The sequence below is a fragment of the Myotis myotis genome, unplaced genomic scaffold (assembly GCF_014108235.1).
Source record: "Myotis myotis isolate mMyoMyo1 unplaced genomic scaffold, mMyoMyo1.p scaffold_m19_p_2, whole genome shotgun sequence".
Lineage (NCBI taxonomy): Eukaryota > Metazoa > Chordata > Mammalia > Chiroptera > Vespertilionidae > Myotis > Myotis myotis.
This window is the reverse complement of record NW_023416324.1, coordinates 94,866,424-94,892,062: the sequence shown is the minus strand read 5'-3', so window position 1 is coordinate 94,892,062 and position 25,639 is coordinate 94,866,424. Positions and strand designations below refer to the sequence as shown.

Here is a 25,639-nt window from a genome sequence, read left to right as displayed (position 1 = left end):
TCACCAAGTAGACCCCTGGTATGGGCGTTCTCCTCAAGACACAGACACTGAGAAATCTCTCAGAAACCTACACCACTCTCTATCTGTAGGAACCTAAGAATCATTCTGAACTCATTTTGAAAATGACAAAGTCACATTCTAAATAAAAAAAGTTTACTGTTATGTGCTATTGTCATCAAAGTGAGGAAATCAAGTCAAGTTTATTTTTTTATTTTTCTATCAGCTGAAACTTGAAGATGGGGGTCTCTCTTTTTTGTTCACTCTTCATGATCATACAAAATGTTTTTTAATTGCAATATTATTTTATTTACAATATATTGATGTTACTTACAGTTTTTTAAAGGTTAGCAAACTTGTATTTGTGACAAGTCAAGGTAGTCTATTGATATAAGAATCTATACATATAAAAGGCTATACATATATGCTAATTTTACCTATCATTTGTTATTAATTCATAGTCAATATTACTGAAGTGCCTTCATTTTATAGAAAGCAAACCTAAAACATAAGCATCCTCCTGCCTTGTTTGAAAGAATGGTCAGATGGATGGATGACTGAGGGGAACAGAGACCAAGCCCCTAGATCAATGGATTTTTTTCCCCAGGTCAATTTTGTGCCAACCGCAGGTGATCCAGACTATCTTTAGCAGTATTATAAACTTTTTTTTAACAAAACAAGTACCTTAAAAAGAAAACCACAAAGGACTGAAATGGGGAGAAGTCAAACCGAGGAGTGAGAGCGGCTTGTGCTGAACTCTGCTACAGGTCATTGGTCAGTTCCTAGTTTATCTGTTTCCACATCTCATACTTCAATAAGCACAACAGACTGACCAAAAGCTCAGGAATTCTGTTTATGGATGGGTTAACTATTGACTCTCTTTTACTTTAACATTTATTGAAAATCTTTCTTTAAGACTATCTTGCTAGCTTGTGAGAAACCCATGTTAAGCCCAACTGAAAGTTTTTTGTTGGTTTTTTTTGAGGATCTAACTATTCTAAAGCTGGGGCCAGAAAATGTTTTCTTAAAGGGCCAGACAGTGGATGTTAGGCTTTGCAGGTCCAGGATTCCACTGTGAGAGCAGCTGCAGATACTTTGTAAACAACTGGGTATGGCTGTGCTCTAATAAAACTTTATTTACAAAAATAGGCTGTTGGACAGGATTTGGCCCATGAGCCATAGCTTCCCAACTTCTGGTTTAAAATATCTTTATATTAAAAAATACTTCTTCCATTCTTTTTTAAAATCAGAAATTCTCATGGAATGTTATTCATGCAGTCAAAGGGGGCATTGCCAATTATTTTTCATTAGAGAAAAAGTATATGTCCCAAAAGAGCTGCATCAATTTGGGTTCTTCTAATTGGGCATTTTAATTTTAAAATGAATTTTTAAAAAACAAAGTGATTACCATAAACAAAGACAACAAATAGTTGTTATCAGATATGCAAGTAGAGGATTTTGGGGGGTATTTTTATATTTACCTTTTCATTCTACAACTAAGAATATTTTTCCCTACCCTAAAAACAACTGAATTTTAGTTATTTTTTGCAGGTAGAAAGGTTAAAGGGAGAAAAAACATGGAAACCCAAACTATGTGTATAGACATGTTGTGGCTAACAAGGCAAGGGCCATCTGAACAGATTTCTTGAGCATCCCCCATACCACATGCTATAAGCAAGAATCACCACATCCTTCCTCTTCCCATTTCCTCTAAGAACATCCAAAACCACAAAATTAAATTTAAAATTATTCTAGCTGCTTGTTCATTGTTTTCCTTTTGAGGAAGAGATGACAGACTGGGCCTTTATGCTATCAAGGCCCACCCTGGGAATTTTTTACCTACACAATCATAAAATAAAAATGTACTGACACTAAAGATACCTTACAAACCTGTCACTTTCACCTTTTTTCATGTCAGTGTTTAATTATGTGGCTACATAATCACATAAAATGTCATTGAAAAAGTTATAAGCATTACTAGTTGTTGGGCATGACACAACTTATAACATGGACTTCTCATTTATTCTCAAGCTAAAAGGCAAAGTGATAGTGAAATTTAACAAAAATTCTTAGATTGTATAGATAATTTTAAATGGTAAAGAATGCACATGGTTTGTAAAGATTTCTCATGATTTAGTAAATCAGAAATTAGTATAGGAATAAACAATTTCTTATTTAAAACCCAATATTTGAAACAGAAGACCTACCATATTGCTAACAGTCTCAAAGAAAACTATGAAAAGACAAAAAGACAATACTAACAAATATGTCTTTTTGAAAGAAACTGATAATGATTCTAAGTATAAGATATTGGAAGCCAGAGGAGGGGTACATTTGGCCAAAGATGATGGAAATTAATTTAGTCCCATTTCCTCAGAACTAGAGAATAATATGCTTCATGATCAGTGACCTAGCCTTAAAAACTATGCCCTTTGTAGTTAAAAAGGAAATTAACCTTCTGTAGCAAAGCAATACCAAGAATACTTAGGATTATGGGATATCTTTTTAGAGAATGCCTTATACCTAGTAGCAGAGAGGGAGAGAGCAGAGGGAAATCCTAGCACCCAGAAACTTCTCTGATTAGTAATCCTTATGAACTAAGAATAGCTGTGCCTCTAACCATGTTTGCTGAGAGGTTACTGAGAACATATTAATATAATTGTATGAACTACTTAGAGTCTGGCTGAATTTAGTTTAACTATATACTACCAATCTTCGGTGGGCATACTGAGGAACAATATGCAGGGTGGGGCGAAGTGAATTTACAGTTGTCTATATGAAAAATAATACAACAATAAATAAATAATAATACAAGAATGAACTGTATTTCATGTACTCATAGCTATGGGCCTACTTTTTCCCTACCCTGTACCCTCACTTCAGTATGTTCTGCTTTCCCACTGGGTCACTGGGCCACTAAAGTTTTATTCCATATGTCTTTGCCCAATTGACCTGCCATAATTAGAGTTCATCAGTGATCCAAAGCAGAGATAACTCTTCCCATTTATGTGAGATTGTTACTTCTACAATTCTGTTCATTTTACTTATATTTGTAGAGCCCCTTATTTTATTTCACAGAGTATGTGTTCATGAAATGCACAGAATGACTAAGTTTCCTGACATGAAATTGGAAGAACTTTGTGTCAAATCTTTTACGACAGGAATTCTTCTTTTATTATTTTCAATGTTGTGGTACCCAGTCATTCTGGAAACTTTTAGTCCCCTCACCCCTCAGAAGGCAGCTGTTCTACTGTTTGAAACTCAGAGGTGAGCAGATATCTGTCTCCCACCCTGTCGTTGTCTCTTTCCTGGAGCAGCTGCCAGAACTACCTGCTTTGGGAACACTCATGTAGTCTTTTCTTTTCTAAGCTAAACTCTTCCGGGTCTGGCTAGCATTCTTCATAAGACAAGTCACCTTTCTGATTGACTTCCTCTGAATATATTCCAATTTTTCAAAACAGTCTATGAAATGTGGCATTCATAATTAAGCCAGGAGTCTAGATCTAGACTGACCAGAGAAGGAGACTATAGCCCTCTCCTGTTATCCTGGGAAAATATAAATCTTGTGCATTAATATAAATTTACTAGTAGTTTCTTGCTGTGATGGTTGATAATGAGTCAACCAAAATGCTCCCACACTTCTCATCTGAACTGTGGTAATAGATGAGAAGCAGAGTTTGAGGTAATACAACTGTGAGGGAGGTTGTGGATCCAGTGTGGTCGTGGACCCAGTCCAGATAACACAGCTAATGACAGTGCCCATTGGAGCATCCAGGTTTTCCTATTCTCCAGAGCTCTTTCCTCTCTCACTGAAATGGGCTGATGATATAATGTTCTTAGAACTAATCAAAGATGTCTTTACAATCATGGCACTAAATCATCAAAGTGACTTTTACACAAGATACTGTAGACATTTCAGTCAATGATGGACCGACCACATATACAGTGGTCCCATGGGACTGTAATGGAGCCAAAAATTTCCTATCACCTACTGGTGTTGTAGCACAAGACATTACTCAAGTGTCTGTGGTGGGTGAGACTAGGGTAAGCAAGCCCACTGCGCAGACAGTCATATAAAACTATACCACATACAATACGTACAGTACATAGTACTTGATAATGAAAATAAATAACTGTGCTCTTTATGTATGTATTTACCATGTACATTTTATCAATATTTTAGAATGCATTCTTTCTAAAGAAGTGATTTCAAGTATATTTTAAAATATACTCTAGAAACATAGTAATTTCTGGATGCCTGTCTAAATGGAATATTTACAAAACCTATTGAATATCCAACTGATTCAAAGTAAAAATATATGTAGATTCCACAAGTTGAGTATATAAATAACAGTGACTTCCAGACACAAGTACTCATTTACTACTTATTCCTTTTCATTCACACAAAAACTTCCTAATATTTAGGCTGAAAGTATGCTTGATAAGACCTATCAATGAACACGGTAAAATTGGAACAATGTTCAGTTTTTCTTGTCAGAAAAAAATACCACCTAAAAAATGTAATAAGTAATTAAGGCTGGATTTTCTTCTTTTATCACTTCTGACACTCATAATAGTTCAAATGAGACATTTTCCACAGTTGATATATTACAAAGGCAAAATATGCATGCAATTTTTTGTTGTTTCATTAAAATCTTAAGTTCTCTTTTCCAATGATATATTTACTGACCTCTTCTAGGACTCTCATGATTGAAGAGAATACCATTCACAGCGAAGAGATTATATGCCTCACGGAAGTTCACCACAATCCAGTAGGCATATAGTTTTGCTGCCCCTGTTGGAATATTTTTTAAAAAGCAAATAAAAGACAGTGATAATTACAAAAGACAGTATCTTATTATTAAAAAGCAGTGATTTTTACTCATCTTAAACAAGTAACAACTTTCAAGAATTACAATCTATAATGTATCAAGATAGAAAAAAATGGGTCAAATGCCAAAGACAAAATAAAGGTTCCTTTGCCAGTTAATCAGGTGTACAAGGAAATATTTAAGAATTACTTAATTCTGTAATATCCATGGTTCTTTCTTTCACAATCTGATTTCAACTACACTGTGTGCCATCTATCAAATGGACCTTCTTAGATTTTATTCCCTTTTTCTTAGTACTAAGGAATTAGAAAGTGAAAAATATGGGATCTTAATATTCTATCTGCTTAGAAATTTTATCGCTGAATTCTATTTTTTTGTTTTGTTTTTGCTTTTTAAGGGTTCGAACTCAGGGAGACTTTCATCAGGAGATAAAAAACACGAAATCTTATCACTTCAGCACAACAGTTCAGAAAAAGGAATCATGTTTGGTCCAATTTTCTTTGAGTGATCTGTATGAAAGGGTTGAATGAACATGAATTGGTGAGGTGAGGTGATAATTTTACCCTGGAGGCAATGGCAGCAAACACTGTAGTTAACAATGTATAAAGGTATGCTTCTCAACAAGTCTAGTCACTTTAGTCTATCTTAATGTGAATCTCACACCCAAATGACTTCAGCCATGAGACATGAACAGAATTAAAGCAGAAACACACATGCCAACACCCATAGAGAGCATGGCGCATGCGCAGGTAGTGTGTAGTTATTCTTACCATATGGTGACCGAGGGTAAAAGGGAGTGGTCTCCTTCTGCGGTATTTCTTGCACTTTCCCATAAAGTTCACTTGTTGAGGCTTGATAGAACTTCACAGAGTTGATAAGACCACAGGTCTTAATTGCATCCAAGAGCCGTAAAGTGCCAACTCCATCAACATCCGCAGTGTATTCAGCCAGGTCAAAAGAAATCTGGTGACAGCAGAAGGCAGGGGGTACAGTAAGAGAAACAGCAACAAAGATGCGGATGGCTAACAAAAATTTTTTACAATATCACACACACAGAAAAGCAATGCTTGTGAGAAAATATTTCCTAGTAGAATAAAAGTGTGGATATCATCTATTTCTAACACCAAGTGGATGGAAATACCTTAAGAAATAAATATCTGTGGTAAAATGAAAAACACTAGAATCACACCCTTCACGTCCTAATTCTAGGCTGCAGTCCCCAGGGCAGTGTTTCTCAAAGTGCAGAGCCCAGCTCCTTGACATCACCTGGGGTGTTCCTGGAAAATAAAGACAGGCCCAGTGTTTGGGGGGAGGGCTGAGGAATGCATATCTGTAATGAGTCCCAATTGATTTTATCCACAGAGAAGTGTGAGAAAATGAGCTTAAGAACAGCTGATTAAAAATGATTGTTTTATTTTTTATTTAAGATACAACAATGACTTTTGGGATATATAAATAATCTTTTTCTTATGAGGCATACTGAATACTGCAAGTCGTTAACGTATATTGAACTAAATGATTTCTAACCACAGGGTGTAAAGGGATAATTCAATATTCAACAGTCTTAACATAATCTTTAAAAATAAATGACATATGCTTTCTTCTTGTAAGCACAATAAACAAATTTACCTAATATTCAAATTGTGTAAAATAATAAGGCTGAAAATCCTTGTCACTAGTTTATTTACTGCCAAACACAGCCAGGCACTATGCAGACCTGCTTCCTGCTGTCTGGTGAACAACCTATGGTGCTCACCTGGAAGAAGCCTTCTCTAGGTTAGAGGTTACTGGCCTTCATTACTGCCCAGTCCTGGCGTCCCCCAAGCAGTATTCTATGCATAGAGTACTTAGGGAATGTAAGCAATGGTTAATCAGGGCCCTAACTCAGACCACTAGACTCATGTTATGTAGGCCTGTAATAAAGCTCACAGGGTAGCCATGAGATAAATCAGAAACATTTCACCCATAAACTTTCAAAGCCAAGGAAGCACAATATGGGTCTATTTTATTCTTTTATAAAAATAATTTATTGTGATAAAATTTACATACCATAAAACTTACCCTTTTGTAGTTTACAACTCAGTGATTTTTAGTATATTTGCAGCTTTATGCAATCATTACCATCTAATCCAGAACATTTCGTCATCCCCAAAAGAAACTCTGTACCTATCAGCAATCACTTTTCATCTTCCCATTCCCACCCTGACAACCACTAAAAATTTTCTGTCAATATGCATTTACCTAATCTGGACATTAAATATAGACAGAATCATACACTATTTGTCCTTTTGTGACTGGTTTCTTTCACATACCATATTTTCATTTCTCTTGAATGTGCACTTAGGGTCATTTGGTAACACTATGTTTGACATTTTGAGGAACTGCCAGATTGTTTTTCAATGTGGCTGCACCATTTCACATTCTCACTAGCAGTTAATAAGGGCTCTAATTGCTCCACACCTTACCCAGTAGTCTTTCTCTTTGGTTATAGACATCATACATTGTGTGGTATCTTGTTGTTTTTCTAATCATGATATAATTGATCTATAACATTATATTAGTTTCAGATATACAATATAAAGATTTGATAAGTGTACCATATATATTATGAAATGCTCACCATGATAAGTCTAGTTAACAATCATCACCACACATAGTTATAAATATTTTTCTTGTGATGAGAACTTTTAAGATATAATCTCTTAGTAACTTTCAAATATACAATAGAGTATTATTACTGATAGTCACCATGCTATACATTACATTTTTATGAATTATTTATTTTATAACTGAAAGTTTGTATCTTTTGATCACTTTTGCCCATTTTGCACACTGCCCACCATTCCTACCCTGCTTCTGGCAGCCACTGAAGTGTTCTCTGTATCTATGAGTCAATTTTTCCTTTTTTTAATTCCACAAATAGGTGAGTTCTTAAAGTATTTGTCTTTCTCTGTCTGACTTATTTCACTTAGCATAATGTCCTCAAGATCCATCCATGCTATTGCAAATGGCAGGATTTTTTCTTTTTCCATCGATGGACACTTAGGTTGTTTCCATATCTTGGCTACTATCAATAATGTTGCAAGAACACAGGGGTACAGATATCTGAGTATTTTCATTTCCTTTGGATAAATCCCCAGATGTGGAATTGCTGAATGATATGGTAGTTCTATTTTAATTTTTTAGAAACCTCCATGATGTTTTCCATAGTGGCTCACCAGTTCACTTTCTCACCAATAGTGCAAGCAATTTATCAGGACTATCCCACCAATCCTCCCTCCTACTTTCTCTTTACCTACTGTACTCTTAACCTCAAAATACAGATTAAAAAAGAATGCACATTTTAAAAAATCTGAAACCTAAAAGCCAAACATTAAATAAACAATAAAAGACACAAAAATACCCGCCCCCACCCCCAATTAATACTAGGGTGTAAGCTTCATAAGGGCCGGACCCATGACTATTTCTGCTCACCATTAAATTCCCTAGAATGACATAACAGTCAAATGTACCTGGAATTTAAAAATGAAAATTCATTTGAAGAAAAGTTCTATTCATATCTATTTATTATGAATTAAATAAAACATATATTTAACTCTCCTACAACTGTTAATAGAACTATTATCTTCTAAAGCATAAATAAATTGAAAAAATTATTTGAATAAAAATTTGAGTAAAGAATAATTCAAACACAGCAGAAAAAACATTTCATAAGAAATTGATGAATAAAGCCTAACTTCTTTCAGGCTTTTCAGTTTAAACAAAAAAGAAAAATACATGGATGAATTTAAAAAAAAGACAAAATTATGTCAAAAGAAATGAAATGGCAAGATGTAGCACAGCAGTTAGGAACTGCAATGCAAGATCTGACCAAATAATAGATTAGACTTCCAGGAAAACCTATGAACATAACCACCATTGAAGTCTGTACTCCCATTAGAGGCTGAAGAAAATGGACCCAGAAGCTTTCACGCAAGTATCAAAGAAGAAATTGATGATATATCAAAATAAGAAATGCTGATAATTATAGATGATTAGAACACAAAAGTAAAAATAATGTTGAAATGAGGCAAGAGATAAGCTTGCAGATTTCTACGAAACCAACAACTAGTCAGTCACATAACATGTACTTCACAGCACTGAACAGACGACTGTACACATGGACATCATCAGAAGGCCAAGAGAGAAATCAAACAAACTATGTACTTGGAAGCAGGAGATGGAGAAACTGTACTCTCTTCCAAAATAGACCAGGAGCTAATGGTGGTGCTGACCACCAACTGTTCACATCAGAAAAAGGCATGAACTGTTCACATCATACCTCTGTGGTATGAGAGGAAAACTGAGGAAGAGCACTCAAAGAATCAGTGCTCAAATGTCATGGCAATGCACTATGGATGAATTTGAAAATCTAGGTGAAAAACTGACTTGTATATAAGTTTAATTGACTGAGAACCAGAAGAACAGTGAACTGAAACTAGAAATATTAGAGCAGAATGTAAAAGACAATGCCAGAAGTAAAAACAAAAGAAAAATAAAGATGGGTGACTATCATCAATAAATCAATAAACAAGTGCTGGTGAGGATGTTGAGAATAGGGAGCCCTCATTTATTGTGGGTGGGAATACAGACTGGTGCAGCCACTGTGCAAAGCAGTATAGTGTCTCCTCAGAAAATTAAAAATGGAATTGCCCTTAGACCCAATGATCCCATTTCTGGGAATGTATCCAAAGAAACCCATAACACTAATTAGAAAGAATATATGCACCTCCATGTTCATTGCAGCATTATTTACAATAGCCAAGATTTGGAAACGAGTAAAGCGACCATCAGTAGATGAGTGGATTAAAAAGTTGTGATACATTTACATGATGGAATGTTACTTGGCCATTAAATAAAAGGAAATCCCATCTTTTGTGACAGCATGGGATGGACCTGGACATTATTATACTAAGTGAAATAAGCCAGTCATAGAAAGACAAACACCATATGATGTCACTTATATGTGGAATCTGATGAACAAAATAAACTGACAGAGAGAGACAGGGGGGGGGGGGGCATGAATACATGGAACAGACTGATAGCTATCGGAGGGGAATGGGGTTAGGGGATTAGATGAAAGAAGGTAAAAGAATTAAGTAAAAAACAACGACTATAATAATAAAAGGATAATATGCTAATTAGACTGGGCGTCCTTCCGGATGTCATTCCAGACATCATTCTGGACATCTTTTTGGACAAAGCCGAGGCAGGAGGGAAGCCCAGGTCCCGGGTGCCTGCCGGTGGCTGGAGGGAAGCCAGCCTGGGTCCCAGGTGCCGGCAGCTGGGGGAAGGAAGGCCTACTCTTGCATGAATTTTCATGCATCGGGCCTCTAGTATAAACATAAGACATAGACCCAGACAATAATGTGGTAACAGCCAGAGGGGAAGTGGATGGGATAGGTGAAATGGGAAAATGGGGACAGAAAGAGATTTTACATGGGGTGATGGGCTCATGATGCAGTGGGCAGATGACGATTTACTGAGTTGTACACTTGAAACCTACATGGTGTTGTGAACCAATATCACCCCAATAAATTCAATTTTAAAAAAGAAACAAAAATATAGCCCTAACCGGTTTGGCTCAGTGGATAGAGTGTCAGCCTGCGGACTCAAGGGTCCCAGGTTCGATTCCGGTCAAGGGCATGTACCTTGGTTGTGGACACATCCCCAATAGGGAGTGTGCAGGAGGTAACTGATGGATGTTTCTCTCTCATCCATGTTTCTAACTCTCTATTCCCCTCCCTTCCTCTCTGTAAAAAAATCAATAATATATATATATATATATATATATATATATATATATATATATATATATATAATATAACTCACCCAGAAGCATTGGTCCTTTTCCACTTCACTTTTGACAGAACTATAGCTACTCCTGGGATTTTTATCTCATTTAATTGATTATTTTTTAACTAGAGGCCCGTTGCACAAAAATTTGTGCACTCGGGGCAGGGGAAGAGGGTCCCTCAGCCCAACCTGTGCCCTCTCGCAGTCTGGGACACCTCGGGGGATGACCATCTGCTGGCTTAGGCCTGCTCCCCGGGTGATTGGGCCTAAGCTGGCAATCAGACATCCCTCTGGCAGCCCAGCAGCCCTCAGGGGATGTCCACTTGCCAGCAGGGAACAGAAGTAAACTGCAGTCGGACATCCTTAGCGCTGCTGAGGAGGCGGGAGAGGCTCCCACCACCACTGCTGTACAGGCAGCCATCAGCCTGCCTTGTGGCTGAGAAGAGCTCCCCTTGTGGGAGCACACAGACCACCAGGGGACAGTTCCTGCATTGAGCGTCTGCCCCCTGGTGGTCAGTGTGTGTCATAGTGACCAGTCATTCCCAGTCTTTCTGCTGTTAGGTTCAGTTTGCATATTACCCTTTTACTATATAGGATAGAGGCCTGGTGCACGGGTGGGGGCCAGCTGGTTTGCCCTGAAGGGTGTCCTGGATCAGGGTGGGGATCCCACTGGGGTGCATGGCCAGCCTGGGTGAGGGGCTGATGGCTGTTTGCAACTGGTCACACCCCCTTCAGGGTGGGGGTCCCCACTGGGGTGCCTGGCCAGCCTGGGTGAGGGGCTGATGGCTGTTTGCAACTGGTCACACCCCCTTCAGGGTGGGGGTCCCCACTGGGGTACCTGGCCAGTCTGGATGAGGGGCTGAGGGCCATTTTCAGGCTGGCCTGAGACTGAAGCTCCCAGCCTCTCCTTTTTTTCTTTTTTTTTTATTCTGGGATTTATTTACCTTCTATAATTGAAACTCTGTTCCCTTCACTGGCGCTCCCAGCTCTGAGGCCGCAGCCGGCTGAAAGCAGGTATCTGGGGTTTGTTTAGCTTCTACAATTGCAACTTTGTTGCTTTCGGAGCTCAGAGCCAGGCCGCAGCAGGTGGGGAACCTTGGCTTCCTCCATCATTGGAGCAAGCAAGCCTCCTGCTTGCTTCAGCTGCGTGGCTGTCAGCTGCCATCTTTATTGGCAGTTAATTTGCTTATCTCGCTGATTAGCCAATGGGAACTGTAGCGGAGGTATGGTTAATTACCCTTTTTGTCTTTTATTAAATAGGATTCCTTTCTTAAAACATCTAAAGGACTGCCACCATCCACTCAGAGCACATTATTCTGTTATCCCAATTACTGTCATCATTAAACCCTTTTGCAATTGAAAATAAAAGATGGATGACAGTAGAAACATTAAATATTGTTTAAGATAGGTAAGAATCAAAAGTTAAATGTGACAGAACACTAAACACAGGTTGTTTTATTTTTCTTCTTTGCAATTCCCTAATGACATGGTGTTGAACATCTTTTTATGTACTTATTTACCATTTGTAAATCTTTGTTGGTATTGTCTGTTTAGGTCTTTTGCCTATTTTCAATCAGGTTGCTAATTTTCTTTCTTTTTATTTTATATAATTTTTTATTTTTCAATTACATTTGATGTACAATATAGTTTCAAGTGCACAAATCAGTGATTAGACATTATATAACTTAGAAAGTGATTACCCTGATAAATTAGTACCCATCCAACACCATATAGTTATTACAATATTGTTGACTATATTCCCTATGCTCTACTTTATATCCCTATGAGTATTCTGTAACTACCAATTTATATTTCTTAATCCCTTCACCTTTTTCACCCATCCCCCCACATCCCTCCCATTTGGTAACTATCAAAATGTGCTCTGTATCTATGAGTCTGTTTCTGTTCTGTTATTTCGTTTGTTTTTTTAATTCCACTTACAAGTGAAATCACATGGTATTTGTCTTTCTATGACATTTCACTCAGCACAATGTCCTCAAGTTCCATCCTTGTTGTCATAAATGGTAAGATTTCATTCTTTTTTAAGGCTGAGTCATGTTCAATTGTATATATGCACCACTTCTTTATCTATTCATCATGGGATAGGCACTTAGGTTGCTTCCATATTTTGGCTATTGTAAATAACACTGCAATGAACATATGAAGGCATACGTCTTTTTGAATTAGTGATTTGGGGTTTCTTTGGATAAACACTCAGAAGTAGAATTGCTGGGTCCCTCTTTGTCTCTTACTATAGCCTTTGTTTTAAAGTCTATTTTGTCCATATGAGTATTGCTACTCCAGTAATGCATTTTTTTTCCATTTCCATAAAATAACTTTTGCCACCCCTTTACTTTCAGTCTCTGTGTGTCTTATGATCTGAAGTGAGTCTCTTGTAGACAGCATATGTGAGGGTTTTATTTTGTTACTAGAGGCTCGGTGCACAGGTCCCTAGGCCTGGCCGGCAATCAGGGCTGATCTGTGGGGCAATCGGTAGGGTGATCAGGGTCCCCGCTCGCACCCACCTTGGCTGTCCTGGCACTGCCCCGGCCCCACTCCCCGCTGCCAGTCGCCTCCCTCTGTGGGGCAACCAGTGGGGTGATTGAGGGACCCCGCTGGCACCCGTGTTGGCTGGCCTGGTGCTGCCTGCTTGCCACCCCCGACTGCTAATGCCGGTTGGGACCTAAGGGCTAGAGGCAGCTCCTGCATTGAGCATCTGTCCCCTGGTGGTCAGAGCGCACCATAGCGACTGGTCATTCACACATCATACTGACCAGTCATTCTGCCATTCTGTCTCTTTGCATATTAGGCTTTTATTATATAGGATTCTTTCAGCCACCTTATATCTTTTGATTGGTATATTTAATCCATTTGCATTTAAGTTAACTGTTGACAAACATGTACTTACTGCCATTTTATTTTTCATATTTTTTATATTTACCCCCCTCTCTTCTTTCTTTTAAAAATATTTTTTTATTGATTTCAGAGAGGAAGGGAGAGGGAGAGATAGAAACATAAATGATGAGAGAGAACCATCAACTGGATGCCTCCTGAATGCCTCCTACTGGGGATCGAGCTTGCAAGCTGGGCATGCACCCCAACCAGAAATAGAACCATGACCTCCTGGTTCATAGGTCAATGCTCAACCACTGAGCCACTGTGGCCTGGAATCCCCCTTTCGTCTTTTCAAAGAAGACCCTTTCACATTTCTTGTATTACTGGTTTGGTGGTGATGAACTTCTTTAGCTTTTTCTTGTTTGGGAAGCTCTTTACCTATCCTTCTATTCTATATGGCAGCCTTGCTGGATAGAGTAATCTTGGTTGTAAGCCCTTGCTTTTTATTATTTTGAATAGTCTGGCCTGCAAAGTTACTGTTGAGAAACCAGCTAAAAGTCTTATGGGAGCACCTTTGTAGATAACTTTGCCTTTTTCTTGCTGCTTTTAAGATTCTGTCTTTAACCTTTTGCATTTTAATTATGATGTGTTTTGGTGTGGGCCTCCTTGAGTTCATCTTGTTTGGGACTCTCTGCACTTCCTGGACTTGTATGTCTATTTCCTTCACCAAGTTAGGCAAGTATTTTGTCACTGTTCTTTCAAATATGTTTTCAATTTCTTTCTCTCTCTTCTACACCTGGCACCTCTGTGGTATGAATGTTGCCCTAGTCTCCTTAAACTACCGTCATTTATGTGGATTATTTTTTTCTTTTTGCTCTTCTGATTGGGTGTTTTCTGCTTCCTTCTCTTCCAAATCTCTGATTTAATCCTCTGCTTCATCGACTCTACTGTTGATTCCTTTAATGTATTCCTCATTTCAGTTATTGTATTCTTCATTTATGACTGGTTATTTTTTATGTGTTCTATCTCTATTTTTAGGTTTCCTATCTCTTTGTTGAATTTCTCAGCAAGTTGATCTACTCTAAGCCTTAGTTCATTATGCATCATTATAAACAGTGTTTTGAAATTTGTATCTGGTAGATTGCTTATCTCCATTTTGTCTAGTTCTTTTTCTGGAGTTTGTTCAGTTCTTTCATTTGGGGCATGTTTCTTCATTGCCTCACTTTGCCTCCCTGTTTGTTTCTGCTATGTCTCAAGGTTTTGATAGAGTGGCCTTATATAACAGGTATTGTGTAGGGCCCAGCGGTGGAGCCTCCACAGTCACCTGAGCTGAGTACTTCAGGTGGACCCTTCCACTCCCCCCAACCCCATGTGGGCTGCATACAACCTCCTGGTATAGTTGAGCCTTGACTGAGTTTGGCACTTCAATGAGAGGTATTTACCCCCAGACCAATTGGCTCTGAGGACTGACCGTGGCCACAGTGAAAGATCTATTGTGCAGGGTCTGACCTGATGGAACAGGACTAACTTCATTGAGTCTCTGGAGCCTGAAGAGTCCACCCCTTTAGTACATCATTCATTAAGGTGGATGGGTGATGCTTTTGTGTGGTCTGAAATTGTCCACTGGGTGTGATGACTCTGCAGCCTTCTGGGAGGGGCATGCCAAGGTTAGCCTCCACCTATGCCCTGCCTGGAGCCACATGGTATAAGCTACAAAGTGATCTGTAGATGGCTGCTACTTGTGCTGGGCTTGGAGGTGCTCAGGAGAGGCCAATCTATGAGGCAAGGCCAGCTGCTGCTAGTGCTGGGCCTGTGGTCAGTTAGCAAGAGGTACAGGGCACACTGAGGCTAGATTATCCTTACTTGAGGTTTTTGAACCTTTAATAGATTTTTAGGAAAGTCTGTAGGTGAGACAAGACAGGCCATTTATAAGAAAACACCACTGGAAAAGGATTGGGTGGGCTGGGCCCACCAAGAACTCTGAAAACAGTTTTTCAATAGGGATAAAGAGAGCTATTACAACAGTCACTGTAAGGAGATAGAAGAGAACAATAAAAAAGAAAAAACCAGAAATCTCTATCAAAAGACTCAAGAAATAAAAGAAAAATTTAAACCTACAGTGGCAATGCTGAATGACCAATAAGTAAGCATATTATCTGACTAGGAGCAAACAAAGGGAAGGTGGAAACAGTATACTAAAAATATATACAGAAAAGCCAAAAGGATGACATATACCTTTGAAGAAGACTCCTATGAGGAATAACCTGTATTCTAGAAAGTGAGGTAAAAGCTGCCCTGTAAGTATTGGGAAGAAACAAATCACCAGGGGTAGACAGCAGATTAATAAAATTATTTCAAGCCATGAAGACTGAATCTGTCAAAATCCTAACAAGAAATTGTCAACAAATATGGAAAAACAAAACAATGGCCTACAGACTGGAAATGTTCAACATACAACCCAATCTTCAAGAAAGGAGATGCCAAGAAAGGAGATGCAGTCACTACAGGATCGATAGTCTATTTCTCACACAAGTAAGTGATGCTGTGTTTTGTGGAGCAAGAAATGCCAATGGTTAAGCCAGATTCTGAAAAGAAAAAGATACTTGAGATCTAATTGCAAATATCCGTGTGCTCCAGAAATTTTCCAAAAAAGATAGACTCCAGTCAAGCCTGGACTGAATGGAGCATGAAGAGCTATGGGTTGCTCTGAAAGAAATAGGCACACCTCAGCACTTGACTGTTCTGATCCAGACCCTGTGTTGTGGACAGAAAGCTACTGTGAGGACAGAATACTGAAAGATAGATGGGTTCCTATAGGCCAGTGATGGCGAACCTTTTGAGCTCGGCGTGTCAGCATTTTGAAAAACCCTAACTTAACTCTGGTGCCGTGTCACACATAGAAATTTTTTTATATTTGCAACCATAGTAAAACAAAGACATATTTTTGATATTTATTTTATATATTTAAATGCCATTTAACAAAGAAAAATCAACCAAAAAAATGAGTTCGCGTGTCACCTCTGACACGTGTGTCATAGGTTCGCCATCACTGCTATAGGCAAAGTGTCAGACAAGAGTGCATTTTATCTCCCTATTTGTTTAATTAGTATGCTGAACATCTATACCAGCCGTGGGCAAACTACGGCCCGCGGGCCGGATCCGGCCCGTTTGAAATGAATAAAACTAAAAAAAAAAAGACCATACCCTTTTATGTAATGATGTTTACTTTGAATTTATATTAGTTCACACAAACACTCCATCCATGCTTTTGTTCCGGCCCTCCGGTCCAGTTTAAGAACCCATTGTGGCCCTCGAGTCAAAAAGTTTGCCCACCCCTGATCTATACTAATAAAAGCTTAAGTGGTCCTCGCGCCCTTGCGCAATGCCCTCACGTCATCACAAGATGGCCGCCCTTACATCATCATAAGATGGCCGCCACAGGATGGCCACCACAAGATAGCCGGCAGGGGAGGGCAGTTGGGGGTGAACAGGCTGGCAGGAGAGGGCAGTTAGGGGCATTAGTCAGGCAGGCAGGTGAGTGGTTAGGGTCCAGTGGTCCTGGATTGTGAGAGGTATGTCTAACTGCCGGTTTAGGCCTGATCCCACAATGATCAGGCTAAACCAGCAGTCAGACATCTCCCAAGGGGTCCCAGATTGGAGAGAGTGCAGGCCAGGCTGAGGGTGACCTCTCCTCCCCCATGCACGAATTTCATGCACCGGGCCTCTAGTGATGAAATAAATCTAATAGAATTATTACTAGCAAGGAGATTGAATCAATAACCAAAACCCCCCAACAAAAAAAATCCAGAACCAGACAGTATCACTGGGAATTCTAGCATACATTCAAAGAATCAATACTAAGCCTTTTCAAACTCTTCCATAAATAAAAGAGAAGGTAACTCTTCTAAACAAATTTAAGAGGCCAGCATTACCCTGATAAAAAACCAGACAATGAACACACACACACACACACACACACACACACACATTACAAGCCAATATCACAAATGAACATAAATGCAGAAATCCTCAACAAAATATTAGCAAACTGAATGAACAAACTGAATTATTTTAATGATGATTAAAAGGATCATATGCCATCATCAGGTGGGATTTATTCCAGGGATGCAAAGGTGATTCAACATCTATAAGTCAGTTAATGTGATACACCACATTAAGAAAATAAAGGATACAAATCATATGATCATTTCAATAGATGCAGAAAAAGCATCTGACAAATTCAATATCCATTTATGATAAAAATTAAAACAATAAATAAAATGGGTGAAGGAAAGTTGCTCAACAAAATAAAGGCTATATATGACAAGCCCACAGCTAACATCATACTCAAAGGTGAAAATCTGAAAGCTTTCCTCTAAGATCAGGAACAAGACAAAAATGTCCCCTCTCACCAATTTTATTCAACATACCATTGGATTCCCTAGCCAGATTAATGAGGGAGGGAGGGTGAAAAGGAGCTAGTCCATGCAAAGGAATCCATAGTGAAAAGGAAGATGTAAAGTTTTCACTATTTGAAGATGACATTATATTATACTAGAGGCCCGATGCACGAAGATTCATGCAAGAATGGGCCTTCTTTCCCCTGGCTGCTGGCACTGCCTTCGCTCCGGCTGGAGCCGTGTTTTCACCTTTGCTCCGGAGCTGCCTTTCCACTTTCCCACGCGTCCCAGAGGCCCAGAGAGGCTGGGGCGGTGCGGAATTCCTGCGTCATCATCATGGCGATGATGCAAGTGTCCCGCCCCGCCACCTGGCCGCTTAGCACCTGCACAGGTGCATGCTGCCCACAGGCCCGCCATCTTTGTCGGGTTAATTTGCATACTCACTCATGATTGGTTGTGGGAACATTGCAAAGGTATGGTCAATTTACATATTTGTCTATTATTAGTGTAGATATCAAAAACCCCCAAAACTTTAACAAAAAATTGTTATAATTAGTAAGCAAATTCAGTTAAGTTGCAGGATACAAAAATGAATAAGCAAAAGTCTGTTGCTTTTCTTTACTCTAATAAGAAACTCTCAGAAAGAAAAGTTAGGAAAACAATCCCACTCACAATTGAGTCAAAGGGAATAAAATACAAAGAAATAAATTTAAGCAAGGTGGTGAAAGACCTGTATATTGAAAACAATAAGACATTAATGAAAACAACAATAAAAACACAAGACATTAAATAAATGGAAAGCTATTCTGTGCTCATAGATTGAAAGAATTAATATTGTTAAACTGCCCATACTACCCAGAGCAATATATAGATTCAACGCCATGTCTATCAAAATTCCAAAGGTATTTTTCACAGAAGTAGAACAAACAATCCTAGAATTTGTATGGAACCACACACATTCACACACACACACACACACACACACACACACACACAACACCTACTATCCAAAGAAATCTTGAAAAAGAACAAATCTGGAGTCATCACACTCCCTAATTTCTAATTATAATACAAAGCTATAGTAATCAAAACATTATGGTATAGGCATACAAAACAGGCACACACAAAAATGGAACAGAATAGAGAATCCAGAAATAAACCAATACATATATGGTGAAATAATTTATGGCAGTGCAGCCAAGAATTTACAATAGGGAAAGGACAGTTTCTTCAATAATGATGTTGAAAAAACATGAATAGCTACATACAAAAGAATGAAACTGGGCCGATTTCTTACTCCATATGCAAAAATTAACTCTGAACAGATTAAAGACTTGTATGTAAGACCTGAAACCATAAAGACCTGAAACATGGCAGTAAGCTACTTGACATAGGTCTTGCTGATTATTTTTGAATCTGAAACCAAAAGCAAAAGCAACAAAAGCAAAAATAAACAAGTGAGACTGTATCAAATAGGAAGTTTCTGCACAGAAAAGGAAACCATCAACAAATGAAAGGTGGCCTACTGAATGGGAGAAAATAATTGCAAATAATATACTTGATAAGGGGCTAATATCCAAAATACATAAAGAACTCATACAACTCAGTAACAACAACAACAACAAAACCCCTAAATATCCAATTTAAAAAATGGGCAGAAGATGTGAATAGACCTTTTTTTTCCAAAGACAAACAGATGACAAACAGGTAGATGCAAAGATGCTCAAAGTATTAATCATCAGAGAAATGCAAATCAAAACCACAATGAGAGATCATCTCGCACCTTCTAGAATGGCAATTATGAAAAGACAAAAAATAACAAGTGTTGGCAAGAATGTGAACGAAAGGGAACTCTTGTACACTTACATTCCTGCTGGGAATATAAATTGGTGTAAATTATAAAGAGAACTACCATATGATCCAGCAATTCCACTTCTGTGTATTTACCAGAAGAAAATAAAAACATCAATTTGAAAAGATATCAGCACTCCCATGATCATTGCAACATTACTTACACTAGCCAAGATATGAAAACAACCTAAGTGTCCATTGCTGGATGAATGATAAAGAAATTGTGGTATACACACACAAAAACACAGAAGTATTATTTAGCCATAAAAAATGAAATCTTGCCATTTGCAACACCATTAATAGACCTTAAGGGCATTTTGCTAAGTTAAATAAGTCAGGTAGGTAAAAAATGAAAAATATCACATAATTTCACTGGTATGTGGAATCTATTCCACTCCCCCAAAATAAAAACAATCAAGCTCATCAAAGGAACAATGACCTCGGCCAGCCTTCCATCTGGGAGAAACCTGCCCCTCCAGCTCTTGCCCTGATGTCAGACAATTCAGTTCTTCCCTGTACATCTCTGATGCCTTTCAGACTGCTGCCGCAGCACCAAAGGTCAGAGGGAGCGAGCCCCAGAAAGTGCATGCATGGGCCCTTTAAGTGGAACTGCCTGGGCTTTCAGCAGCTGCAGCCTCAGCCTCAATCCATGCTGGTTTTTACAGCCAGAAGTTATGGAGACTTTTCTTCCTGACACTGGAACCCTGTGTGGGACTGGGATCCTGGGACCCCTTGCTCCTCAAGGGGGGCGGGGAGGGAAGACCTATGTACCCTAGATATCCCTTCTGATTTTTATCCACCACACGTGAATGTGGGACCAGGCCGTTATGTGTCTCTGCCCCTCCTATCAGTCTTGATGTGGCTTCTTTTTTGGTTCCCTAGTTGTAGGATTTCAATTCAGCCAGATTTCAGGTGCTTCTGAATGATGGTTGTTCTATAGTTTAGTTGTAATTTTGATGTGGTTGTGGGAGGAGATGAGTACCATGTTTACCTACAATGCTATATTGACAGGAAATCTATCCTCAAACATCTTAAAAGAACAGTCTTGATTAACACTCCTCTTGTTATTCTTGATCTCCTGTGACTTGGCTCTCATTTCTATGACTTTATATTGCCAAATTCTTCTGTGATTTCTAGGATTGCTGTTCTCCATTTTTTTCACTGGTTCTTCTTACTATTCATGGTCTTCCAACTGCAATGCTTAGTGTCATGGTTTGAATTATGTCCTTCCAGAAAGATATGCTGAAGTCCTAACTCCAGTACCTCAGAATGTGACCTTATTTGTGTATAAGGTCATTGCAGATGTAATTAGTCACACTAAAGCAGAGTGGGCCCTGATCCAATATGATTGGTGTCCTTACAAGAAGATGGCTATTAAAGATAGGGGCACTCAGGGAGAATGCCATGTGACAAAGGAGGCAGAGATTAGGCTGAAAGCCAAGAGACACCAGAAACTGCTGGTTACCCCCAGAGCTAGGAGAAGACACAGAAGGATTTCCCTATAGGTTTTAGAGGAATCATGGCCCTGCTGACACTTTTTTTTCAGACTTCTAAACTTGGGAACTGTGAAACAATACATTTTTTGTCTGTTTAAGCCATCTACTTTGTGATATTTTGTTAGAGTAGCCCTAAGAAACAGATGTACCCACACATGTGCTTTGGGTCTTTTCTCCTCTACTCCCACCACTAGGATAACTTCATCCATGCCCTTGTTTCAGAGTATTCCACAAAATGTATTCTACCCAGCACTCCCACCTGAGCCCCAGATTCACACTGAGCTGTCTCCTGGACCTCACCTGGATGTACAATAAGCATCTCAATCTCAATCTGTCTAGAACTGTATTCACTGAACTGTCCAACTTCCCCTCCTGCCTTCACTATTCATGATTTCCATCTCACTTGAAGAGCATCACAGACACTGCTCTCCCCTCCTGAAGCCAAAATGGCCTCTCTTTTCTGTCCCTACTGCCATTATTTCCAGGGCAGGCCCACAACTGCTCAGCCACACTAGCCTCCAATGCTGCTCCTTGAACTTGTCACAAAGGTTCCTCATCCAGGGGCTCTGTACTGGTTACTCCTTCTGCCTGAAATATTTTCCTCTAGAAACCTACATGGCTAAATCCCTCCACTTTATTCAAGTTTTTGCTCAAATGTTATCTTTTCAACGAGGCCCCAATCACCCATGCCCCTATCACTCCTGATCCCATTGGCCTATGACAGTGGTTGGCAAATACATTAGTCAACAGAGCCAAATATCAACAGTACAACGATTGAAATGTCTTTTGAAAGCCAAATTTTTTAAACTTAAACTATATAAGTAGGTACATTGTTATTAACTTAATTAGGGTACTCTTAAGGCTTAGGAAGAGCCACACTCAAGGGGCCAAAGAGCCACATGTGGCTCGCGAGCCGCAGTTTGCCGACCATGGGTCTATGGTATTAACACTTTCTAAAAGAACATTTAATCCAGTTGCCTTACAGCCTGCTTACTTATTTAGTACTAGAGGCCCGGTGCAAGGACTTTATACACTCGAAGGGGGGTCCCTCAGCCTGGCCTGTGCCCTTTCGCAGTCCAGGAGCCCTCAGGGGATATTGAACTGATGGCTTAGGCCTTCTCCTCCTGAGCGCTGCCTTGGAGATGGGAGTGCACTTACCACCAGGGGGCAGCTCCTACGTTGAACGTCTGCACCTGGTGGTCAGTTTGCATTATAGCGACCGGTCGGTCCACTGTTTGGTCAATTTGCACATTAGCCTTTTATTATATAGAACTAGAGGCCCGGGGCACGAAATTTGTGCACTGGAGGAGGGGGGTGTCCCCCAGCCCAGCCTGCACCCTCTCCAATCTGGGACCCCTTGGGGGATGTTCAACTGCCGGCAGTCGGACATCCCTCTCACAATCTGGGACTGCTGGCTCCCAACCACTTCTTCCTGACAGCCTGATCACCCCCTAACCATTCCCCTGCCAGGCTGATTGATGCCTAACTGCTCCCCTGCAAAACCGATTGCCCCTAACTGCCCTTCCCTGCCAGCCTGGCCACCCCAACTGCTCTCTCCTGCCAGCCTGGTTGCCCCTAACTGCCATCCCCTGTTGGCCATCTTGTGGCGGCCCTCTTGTGACCACAGGGGGGTGGCCATCTTATGCTATGGCATGACAGTCAATTTGCACATTACCTCTTTATTATATAGGGCTAGAGGCCCGGTGCATAAATTTCAAGAACTGGGGGGGGGGGGGTCCTCAGCCCATCCCGCCCCCTCTCACAGTCCAGGAGCCTTCAGGGGATGTCCTCTGCGGGAGGCAACCAGGCTGATCGGGGAAGGTGCCACCCGCATCACCCCCACTGCTGCTACTGCAGCTGCCAAGGTGTTTTCATCAACACGGACTCCACTCCCTTCACCACAAAAAAATGACAACTTTCTTTAGGCATTTTCAAGATGTCTCTTTCATAGGACATTTCTTTCTTTCTTTCTTTTATTATCCTCATATGAGGATATTTTCTCATTGACTTTTAGAGAGCATGGAAGGGAGAGGGAAAGACAGAGAGAAACATCAATATGTGAGGCACACTTCGATTGGTTGCCTCCTGCATGAGCCCTGACTTGGGCCCCAGCCAGGGAGGAGCCTGCAACCTAGGTACATGCCCTTGATCAGAATCGAACCTGCCCCCCCCCCCTCCGTCTGTTGTTCTCTCAGGCTCTGGGCCCATGCCAGGCCCTTCCTCCTGAGCTGGTTATGACCGTTATAGCGTCCCAGCCTAATTTGCATATTCCCTCTCTCTCTCTCTCTCTCTCTCTCTCTCTCTCTGGACTAGTGGCCCAGTGCACAAAATTTGTGCACGGGGGTGGGGGGGGGACTTGCCCCTCAGCCTGGCCTGCACCCTCTCCAATCTGGAACATCCCTCTCGTAATCCAGGACCACTGGCTCCTAACTGCTCACCTGCCTTCCTGCTTGATCACCCTGACCACTCTGCCTGCCAGCCTGATCAACCCCAACTTCCCCCCCTTTACAGCCTGATCACCCCTAACTCCCCACCCCTGCCAGACTGATTGCCCCCAACTGCCCCTCCCCACCAGTCTGCTCGCCCACAACTTCCCTCTTGCTGGCCTGCTTGCCCCTAACTACCACCCCCTGCCAGCCAGCTCACCCCCAACTACCCCGTCCTGCTGGCCTGCTCGCCCCCACCTGCTCCCCCTGCTGGCCTGATCACCCCTAACCACCTCCGCCTCAGCCCCACCACCTTGGCTCTGTCCAGAAGGTCTCCCAGTCTAATTAGCATATTACCCTTTTATTAGTACAGACTAGAGGCCTGGTGCACAAAAATTTGTGCACTCAGGGGGGAGGGGGGGGTCCCTCAGCTCGGCCTGTGCCCTCTCGCAGTCTGGGACCCCTCGGGAGATAACACCCTGCTGGCTTAGGCCTGCTCCTGGGTGGCAGAGGGCAGGCCCAATCCCTAGGTGCAGCCCCTGGTCGGGCTCAGAACAGGGCTGATTGGGGAGTTGGGGTGCCGCCCCCTGTAATGCACAGAGCAGGGCGGATTGGGAGGTTGTGATGCCACTCTCAGTCACGCTCAGGGTAGGGCTGATTGGGGGGTTGGGGCACCGCCCCCTGTCACACTCAAGGCAGGGTCGATGGGGAGGTTGCGGCGCCACCCCCTGTCATGCACAGAGCAGGGCCAATGAGGGGGTTGGGGCACTGCCCCCTGTCACTCACAGAGCAGGGCCCATCAGGGGGGTTGGGGCTCTGTACCCTGTCATGCACAGAGCAGGGCCGATCAGGGGGTTGGGGCGCCGCCACTCTCACACTCAGGGCAGGGCCAATGGGGAGGTTAGGGCTCTACCCCGTCACACACACAGCAGGGCCCGTGGGGGGGTGGGGTTGGGGAGCTCCCCCCTATCAGGCACAGAGCAGGGCTGATCAGGGGGTTGGGGCGCCTTCCCCTGTCACGAACAGAGCAAGGTGGATAGGGAGGTTGTGGCCCCGCCCCCTGTCACACACAGAGCCGCAGGGCGATCAGGGGGTTTGGGCGCTGCCCCCTGTCACGCTGATCCTGGTGCTGGGAGGCCTCATGGCTGTGCTGATCCCGGTGCTGGGAGGCATATTACCCTTTTACTATATAGGGCAGAGGCCTGGTGCATGGGTGGGGCCGGCTGGTTTGCCCTTAAGGGTGTCCTGGATCAGGGTGCGGGTCCCCCCTGGGGTGCCTGGCCAGCCTGGGTGAGGGGATGATGGCTGTTTGCAGCTGGTCATACACCCTTCAGGGTGGGGGTCCCCACTGGGGTGCCTGGCCAGTCTGGGTGAGGGGCTGAGGGCTGTTTTCAGGCTGGAGGTGACTGAAGCTCCCAACTGCTCCTTTTTTCCTTTTTTTTTTTTTTTTTTTAATTCTGGGCCAGCTTTAGCTTTGAGGCTAGGCTCCAGCTATTAGGCCTCCGTGGCTGAAAGTAGGTTTCTGGCCTTTGCTTACAATGTTGCGAATCTGCTGGCTGAAGTCCGGAGGTATTTGTTACATTGTTTCTTAAACTGCAGGCTCAGAGGCCAGCAAGGCAGGCGGGGAACGTTGGAGTCCTCCGTCACTGAGGCAAGCAAGCCTCATGTTAGTTTCAAGCTGCCTGGCTGTCGGCCGCCATCTTGGCTGACAGTTAATTTGCATATCTCACTGATTAGCCAATGGGAAGGGTAGCGGTCGTACGCCAATTACCATGTTTCTCTTTTATTAGTGTAGATTACTCTCTGTTTTCCCTCATGAGTGTCCACCTCGCTGTAGCTTATATCTTTCTCTGTTAGGTCCCAAATACCTAGAACAGCACCTGGTGCAGAGAAGGTGCTCAATAACTATTTCCTAAATGAATTAATTTACAGAGATGAACAGGCTTCTTAAAGGTATCCAGTCCCCA

General features: G+C 41.4%; 1 protein-coding gene across 2 annotated transcripts in view; it reads right to left on the bottom strand.

Moving 5' to 3' along the window:
- GMDS (GDP-mannose 4,6-dehydratase) overlaps nt 1-25,639 on the bottom strand; it is a 694,374-nt gene that overhangs the window by 358,838 nt on the left and 309,897 nt on the right. For both annotated transcript variants that reach the window (XM_036350688.1, XM_036350689.1), the window contains exons 5-6: nt 5,600-5,792; nt 4,688-4,792 (exon numbers count right to left, since the gene is read on the bottom strand). In XM_036350688.1, coding sequence (XP_036206581.1) covers nt 4,688-4,792; nt 5,600-5,792 — 298 coding nt within the window. The remainder of the gene's footprint in view (nt 1-4,687; nt 4,793-5,599; nt 5,793-25,639) is intronic.